This window comes from Rhinoderma darwinii, unplaced genomic scaffold (assembly GCF_050947455.1).
Source record: "Rhinoderma darwinii isolate aRhiDar2 unplaced genomic scaffold, aRhiDar2.hap1 Scaffold_690, whole genome shotgun sequence".
In the NCBI taxonomy this organism is placed as follows: Eukaryota; Metazoa; Chordata; class Amphibia; order Anura; family Rhinodermatidae; genus Rhinoderma; species Rhinoderma darwinii.
In genome coordinates this window covers 79,068-87,324 of record NW_027464250.1, presented here as the reverse complement: position 1 = coordinate 87,324, position 8,257 = coordinate 79,068, and the positions used below count along the sequence as shown (strand labels likewise).

The window sequence follows — 8,257 nt, the reverse complement described above, 5'->3', positions numbered from 1 at the left end:
ACGAGATTTTCAAAACAAACTAGCAATTTGTAGCACCAAGTTCCACATAAGTATGGACTTGCATTGTCTTGTATGTCACTTTGCCAGACTGCTGGTATAATCGCGCTGCTGGCAATACAATGACAGGAAACAGAATGCACCTATTTCTACTTCGTACTAACACTGTGCGTTGTATATACTTAGGACTCACCTCATCCCACTAACGCATGAAGTTGCTGCAGAGTAACATTTACTGAGACGCATTCAGAGAATGAAAAGGACAAATTGATGCAGCTCTATTCAGGAGTAACATCTAATATCAGAGCTCCAATAGTGCGGTACTTGAGGGAGACGAACATTACAGCCCAGTTTGTTCCCTTTATGCCCCCACTTTTGATATTTGATTTATGTACCTTTCCCTTTCATTCCCCTTCATCTACGATAAGTCACAATGCTGAATGGGATTTGTTCATTAAATGGGGTGTTCTCTACATAGGGACCGTTCACCCCTTCCCTGTTAGGTAGAATATACCTCTAAGCTCGTTGTTTTATTGATCTATAATTTTTCTTAATTCGAGAGATCCTTTGATCCGTGCGCTTCTTTCCCTTCTCTTCCCCTCCCTTTTTCATTTGTTCACATTTAGTTGGTGGTGTACACCAGGGCAGAATTAGAAGCAATAAGAGTCCTTGATAGGAATGGTTTGTTACCCGAATAGCGTCTCCTGTACATATAAAGCATTGCCGCAGACCCCTCGTAGGACTTCTCCTTTGTAGATTAGGAACTGCTCTTACCCGTACATGACGCGGGGATGGAATCTTCGTCTAAACACCTGGGATGATGGTGGTTATACGCCAGGAGGACCGAATTGTGACAACGCTCTTGAGACTGGAAGATATAATTTAAGACACTATGTAGTCGGGGGCGAGTTGTAGATCATGAACATGAATCACTGGAGTAGTTGTACTATTAGGGCGGGTTCACACATGGCGGAATTTCACTTAAATTCCGCTGCGGACACTCCGCAGCGTTAATCCGCAGCGGAGCCGTTTCTCCATTGACTTTCACTTTAATTTAGCAGTGTTCGTTTACACGATGCGTACAATTCCGCTGCGGAGCATAGGCTGCGGAGCGGAATTTGGTGTCCGCAGCATGCTCTGTCTGTTGCGGAGCAGTGGCGGACTGGTTGCGGACTCATGGCGGAATTTCTCCATTGACTTCAATGGAGAGTCAAAATTCCGCAATGAAGTCCGCAGATCTTATGTGTGCTGCGGAGCGTATTGTTTTTACTACCATGACATTTCTTCATTCTGGCTGGACCTATGTATTTCTAGGTCTACAGCCAGACTGAGGAAGTCAATGGGGCTCCCGTAATGACGGGAGCGTTGCTAGGAGACGTCTGTAAATAGTCACTGTCCAGGGTGCTGAAAGAGTTACGCGATCGGCAGTAACTGTTTCTGCACCCGGGACAGTGACTACCGATCTCAATATACATGTATCTGTAAAAAAATATATAAGTTCATACTTACCGAGAACTCCCTGCGTCTGTCTACAGTCCGGCCTCCCAGGATGACGTTTCAGTGTAAGTGACGGCTGCAGCCAATCACAGGCCAAGCACAGGCTGCAGCGGTCACATGGACTGGAGCGTCATCCAGGGAGGTCGGGCCGGATGCCGAAAGAGGGACGCGTCACCAAGACAACGGGCGGTAAGTATGAATTTCTTTGACTTTCACTAGGGAAAGTGCTGTCCCTTCTCTCTATCCTGCACTGAATAGGGAGAAGAGAAGCACTTTTCCTGCAGTCCGCAGCGGCCAGTCCGCATCAATTTTCTGCACATTTTGTGCAGATCCGCTGCAGAATCTGCAACGCAGATTCTGTGCGGCATTGATGCGGACAGTTGCGGAGGAATTCCGCCATGTGTGGTCATGCCCTTAATGTGTTCTGTACAGTATAGTTAGTGCACCAATGAGGACAGCGCCACCATCTACACGAGGCAGTAGTGAATGTATAGGTCATGAGTAACGCAGTTCTACACCCACCCACCGTACGGCTTCCTCTTCAATGTGAAACCCCGCGGTATATGAATACATATGGCTAGATCTCTGTACAAGCAGCCACTTATCTGGCGCAGAACGTTTACATATCGGAGATCAGCGGTGAGAGCTCTGTTCTAAGGACCATGTGGGCGGCTCTTAAAAGAGCCTTTGTGGTTAAATGTGGGATAAGCGGCGCTCACTTGCTCTTGGCGCTTTTGCTGCTCTCGGTCTTCTTGGGCAGCAGAACGGCCTGGATGTTGGGCAGGACGCCTCCCTGAGCGATGGTCACACCACCCAGCAGCTTGTTGAGCTCCTCGTCATTGCGCACGGCCAGCTGCAGGTGACGGGGGATGATTCGTGTCTTCTTGTTGTCCCGGGCAGCATTTCCGGCCAGCTCCAGGATCTCAGCGGTCAGATATTCCAGCACAGCGGCCAGGTAGACGGGAGCGCCGGCGCCGACCCTCTCAGCGTAGTTGCCCTTGCGGAGAAGTCTGTGCACACGACCGACAGGGAACTGAAGTCCGGCCCGGGATGAGCGGGTCTTGGCTTTAGCCCGCACTTTGCCTCCTTGCTTTCCTCTTCCAGACATGTCTATTATCTGATCAGATCTAACGGCTGCGCTGAGACCGTCACTTCTTATACCCAGATGGAGCAGAGGGCTTCTTCTCTGATTGGCCGCATCTAAAATGTATATTCAACGCCAGACACTGTAGCCAATGAGGAAGTAGAATATTTCTATAGACTCGCAGATAACACGACGCCCCCTCCTCCGTCTCTACCAATAGGAACATCTCCCGCCTGAACTCGAATGGAGCAGGAATAAAGCAGCAGCGGATTCTTCTCATTAGGCGCCAAGTAATGTGCCCCGTCCCTGCAGTAAGAACCCAAAGGCTCTTCTAAGAGCCCCCACCAAGTCTACAACAAAGCTGCCGCCTCCATCTTGTGCTTATTCGTGCGCATGTCTTTATTCCCGCTGGTCTCCCATGTCTGGAAGAGTCGTTCAGTCCGTGCAGCCGCTCCTTCATGCTGCAGGATATGGGGGGACATTCCCGGGTGTGATAGCGCAGAGCTGCTGCTGCATTAGGATCTTGTTATCTGCGGGCTGCACGGGCTGATTCTTCTCTATCCAACGATACCGTGAAACGCACAATTCCAACGTCCGCTACCAATCTCCAGTATAAAGGTGGTGACGAACAAACCTGTAACACGTCTTTATTACATCCGTATCGTTCCCTAATTAACGGCATTATGTCCCTGTCCTCTCATGTGACCGGCATATTGTCCCTGTTCCCTCATATTACCGGCATTATGTCCCTGTCCTCTCATGTGACCGGCATATTGTCCCTGTTCCCTCATCTTACCGGCATCATGTCCTTGTTCCTTCATATTACCGGCGTTATGTTCTTGTTTGTAGCCTCGAATCTGGTTGACTGGTTATTGTAATGCAGGTGGAGCAGACTCTGGCGTCTCCTCTTTATCGGGTATTGTAATACGGGTGGAGCAAACTTTGTGTTGTTTTTTTTGTGCAAGATTATTGTAACAGCAAAGTCTGTATTACAATACCCGGCACAGAGACACCAGAGTCTGCTCCACCTGTATTACAATACCCGGCACAGTGGAGACACCAGAGTCTGCTCCACTTGTATTACAATACCCGGCACAGAGGAGACACCAGAGTCTGCTCCACTTGTATTACAACACCCGGTACAGAGGAGACACCAGAGTCTGCTCCACTTGTATTACAATACCCGGTACAGAGGATACACCAGAGTCTGCTCCACCTGTATTACAATAACCACCCTTTACCCAGTCCTCACCAGTGATTGCTTGTTCTCTATCGGCGTCAAGCAGTTTCCCTGGAATCTGTTATAAATCTGACTACTACCCTCATCATTGTTATTTACAGATGTCCCATGCTTCCTTCCGTCTCCTAATGTACAATGTTCCGTTTCTTCTGGACAATGTGATATTATGACGGGTCATCTGCCCGCAGGATCCGTGTTCCGGCTTCATCACACGCGGCAATGTCCCTCCCTGTCCGGCAGCCACATAATGTATGAAGCAGCATCTGCACCGACACGAGAGCGGCCGCACATAGAACAGGGGGACTAGCGGGAGGCCAGACAATAGCAGGCACAGCTCTGTTGTAGACAAGGTGGGTGGCTCTTAGAAGAGCCTTTGTGTTCTTACTGCAGGGACGGGGCACATTACTTGGCGCTGGTGTACTTGGTGACGGCCTTGGTGCCCTCGGACACGGCGTGCTTGGCCAGCTCTCCAGGCAGCAGCAGGCGCACGGCAGTCTGGATCTCCCGGGAGGTGATGGTGGAGCGCTTGTTGTAGTGAGCCAGGCGGGAGGCTTCCCCTGCGATGCGCTCGAAGATGTCATTGACGAAGGAGTTCATGATGCCCATGGCCTTGGACGAGATGCCGGTGTCAGGGTGGACCTGCTTGAGCACCTTGTACACGTAAATGGCGTAGCTCTCCTTCCTGCTCTTTCTCCGCTTCTTGCCGTCCTTCTTCTGTGTCTTGGTCACGGCTTTCTTGGAGCCCTTCTTGGGCGCCGGGGCAGACTTGGCGGGCTCAGGCATGATAACACACTGCGATCTCCTCACAACTGAGATAATGGAATGCTTTACCCTCCCACCGCTGCTGTATTTATACACGGGCTATGCAAATGAGCAACGCTGTCTGACCGCTGTTCTACTGGAAGATCAAGTCATGTGACCTATGGATTCGTCATAAGCCACTCCCAGGGCAGCTAATTGGTGGTTCCCACGAGTCTGTTCTCTGTTGGTGGATTTAAATCTATCCGATCACAGGAGCTGGTGAGCGGTGCAGTAGTTAACTACTGCCTCGTGTAGATGGTGGCGCTGTCCTCATTGATGTACTAACTATACTGTACAGGACACATTAATAGTACAACTACTCCAGTGATTCATGTTCATGATCTACAACTCGCCCCCGACTACATAGTGTCTTAAATTATATCTTCCAGTCTCAAGAGCTTTGTCACAATTCGGTCCTCCTGCAGTATAACCACCATCATCCCAGGTGTTTAGACGAAGATTCCATCCCCGCGTCATGTACGGATAAGAGCAGTTCCTAATCTACAAAGGAGAAGTCCTACGAGGGGTCTGCGGCAATGCTTTATATGTACAGGAGACGCTATTCGGGTAACAAACCATTCCTATCAAGGACTCTTAGCTTCTAATTCTGCCCTGGTGTACACCACCAACTAAATGTGAACAAATGAGAAAGGGAGGGGAAGAGAAGGGCAAGAAGCGCACGGATCAAAGGATCTCTCGAATTAAGAAAAATTATAGATCAATAAAACAACGAGCTTAGAGCGGTATATTCTACCTAACAGGGAAGGGGTGAACGGTCCCTATGTAGAGAACACCCCATTTAATGAACAAATCCCATTCAGCATTGTGACTTATCGTAGATGAAGGGGAATGAAAGGGAAAGGTACATAAATCAAATATCAAAAGTGGGGGCATAAAGGGGACAAACCGGGCTGTAATGTTCGTCTCCCTCAAGTACCGCACTATTGGAGCTCTGATATTAGATGTTACTTCTGAATAGAGCTGCATCAATTTGTCCTTTTCATTCTCTGAATGCGTCTCAGTAAATGTTACTCTGCAGCAACTTCATGCGTTAGTGGGATGAGGGGAGTCCTAAGTATAGACAACGCACAGTGTTAGTACGAAGTAGAAATAGGTGCATTCTGTTTCCTGTCATTGTATTGCCAGCAGCGCGATTATACCAGCAGTCTGGCAAAGTGACATACAAGACAATGCAAGTCCATACTTATGTGGAACTTGGTGCTACAAATTGCTAGTTTGTTTTGAAAATCTTGTAACATTTGTAGCAATGAGAGCAGCTTGGAAAACACGGCCCCTCCAACATTGGGTTTTGCTCTTGTAAAATGCCGTATCAGCTGCATCAGTTTCTCCTTTTTCATTCATTGAATGCGTCTCACTAAATGTTGCTCTGCAAGAAACTGCACGCGTTACTGTAATAAAGTGAGTCCTATATAGGGACAGCAGACAGAGTCATTATTAGTACTAGAGGTTACTAGATTTATTGCCAGCAGCCTTATTAATCCCAGCCGTCCGGCAGAATGAGATACGAAGCAATACGAGCCGATACTTGTGTCAAAGTTGGTCCCAGTAACAGATTTATTGTTTGTTGTAAGAATCTGGTAACATTAGTAGCAGTGACAGCAGCTAAGAAAACACTGGCCCTCTCTCCAAGGATTGCGGAAAGCACGTTGCCCAGCAGCAAGCTGGACGCCGAGGAAGCAACACCGCAAGTCCGTTGTTTGATCCACTGCTCGTGCGCTTATACAGCGCTATGAGCAACTAAGCGGATATTCAGCGGTGAGTTTCTGCCACTCCTGTACGTGCAGGCATCGGCACAAACGGCGTCCGGCAGCGCCGCTACGAGGATGTGTATTCCTGCCGGAGGATCACTCGGCAGCAAGTATAGCACTAAGGCACTCTTTCCCTTCAGATTAACATTCCCTGGTCTAAGACGGAATTCAGGCAGCTGCTTCTAGGACGCTATTAGGGGACACACTGCAGTCCTATATCCTGCTCCTCACTGGAAGACCGACGTGATACTGAAGCCCCTACCCCCGTGTATATAGAAGGTCACTGCTCAGATGATACACGAGCGGTCACCAGCAGACATCATAGCTGATCTATAGAGGATGTGGCGGCTCTGAGAAGAGCCTTTGTGTTGTGTAAGATGGAGCTGAGCAGGAGCGGAATTAACCTCCGAAGCCGTAGAGAGTGCGGCCCTGGCGTTTGAGCGCGTACACCACGTCCATAGCGGTGACGGTCTTCCTCTTGGCGTGCTCGGTGTAGGTGACGGCGTCACGGATGACGTTCTCCAGGAAAACCTTCAGGACGCCGCGAGTCTCTTCATAGATGAGACCGGAGATGCGTTTGACGCCTCCCCTGCGAGCTAGACGGCGGATTGCAGGCTTGGTGATGCCCTGGATGTTATCACGGAGCACCTTCCTGTGCCGCTTGGCACCGCCCTTTCCGAGTCCTTTTCCTCCTTTGCCACGACCAGACATTCTGTAAGCTGGAGCTAAAGAGAACTATTATACCCACCAACGCGGGGTGTGTCCATATATAGACCTTGGGAGGACCAGAGAGAGAACTGTTAGCATGTCTTTTCCGGGGCGTGTCTTTCAGCAAATTCACATTACCAATCCCTCCCCCTCCCGTTGATTGGCTTAACTCAGATTTTGAATTTCACGCTCATTTTACAATACCGGCCGCTCTGTTCCCGCTTCTACTTGTACTTTCATATTACAGGCATGATGTCCCTGTTCCTTCATATTACGGGCATTATGTCCCTGTTCCTTCATATTACCGGTATTATGTCCCTGTTCCCTCATATTACCGGCATTATGTCCCTGCTCCTTCATATTACAGGCATTTTGTACCTGTTCCTTCATATTATCGGCATTATGTCCCTGTTCCCTCATATTACCGGCATTATGTCCCTGTTCCTTCATATTATCTGCATTACGTCCCTGTTCCCTCATCGTACCGGCATTTTGTCCCTGTTCCCTCATCTTACCGGCATTATGTCCCTGTTCCTTCATATTATCGGCATTACCTCCCTGTTTCTTCATATTACAGGGATTATGTCCCTGTTCCTTTATATTACAGGCATTATTTCACTGTTCCCTCATCTTACCGGCATTATGTCCCTGTTCCTTCATATTATCGGCATTACCTCCCTGTCCCTTCATATTACAGGGATTATGTCCCTGTTCCTTTATATTACAGGCATTATTTCCCTGTTCCCTCATATTACTGGCATTATTTCCCTGTTCCCTCATATTACCGGCATTATGTCCCTGTTCCTTCATATTACTGGCATAATGTCCCTGTTCCCTCATATTACTGGCATTATGTCCCTGTCCTCTCATATTACCGGCATAATGTCCCTGTTCCATCATATTCCCGGCATTATGTCCCGTGCAGGAGGGCACGTTGTCACGTTTGGTGCTCGCTAATTTAAACTGTGGAGTTTAAGGAATCTCCCTCTTCCTCACCTTTAACCCCAGCAAGGAGGTATTGATTTTCCCGTTTGGATTCCTAGGTTGCAGTCCCGAGAGTAATGACAAATTGGCAGCGGAGCGTTGCATAGGGATGTTAGTGGCAAGATCAGAGGCGCAGTCCGGAACAGAGCTAAGGGTCATCACTAAGAGAGCAATAAG

At 48.8% G+C, this 8,257-nt stretch overlaps 2 protein-coding genes across 2 annotated transcripts; both read right to left on the bottom strand.

Moving 5' to 3' along the window:
* Nucleotides 1-2,209: 2,209 nt before the first annotated feature.
* Nucleotides 2,210-2,602, bottom strand: LOC142728785 (histone H2A type 1). The gene has a single exon (XM_075849154.1). It carries the CDS (start codon nt 2,600-2,602, stop codon nt 2,210-2,212), a length of 393 nt encoding a protein of 130 aa, XP_075705269.1.
* Nucleotides 2,603-4,220: 1,618 nt separating this feature from the next.
* Nucleotides 4,221-4,601, bottom strand: LOC142728788 (histone H2B 1.1). The gene has a single exon (XM_075849157.1). It carries the CDS (start codon nt 4,599-4,601, stop codon nt 4,221-4,223), a length of 381 nt encoding a protein of 126 aa, XP_075705272.1.
* Between the last annotated feature and the right edge of the window lie 3,656 nt (nt 4,602-8,257).

Coding starts and splice junctions, on each gene's coding strand:
- LOC142728785 (XM_075849154.1), bottom strand. CDS start 2,602: ATGTCTGGAAGAGGAAAGCAAGGAGGCAAAGTGCGGGCTAAAGCCAAG.
- LOC142728788 (XM_075849157.1), bottom strand. CDS start 4,601: ATGCCTGAGCCCGCCAAGTCTGCCCCGGCGCCCAAGAAGGGCTCCAAG.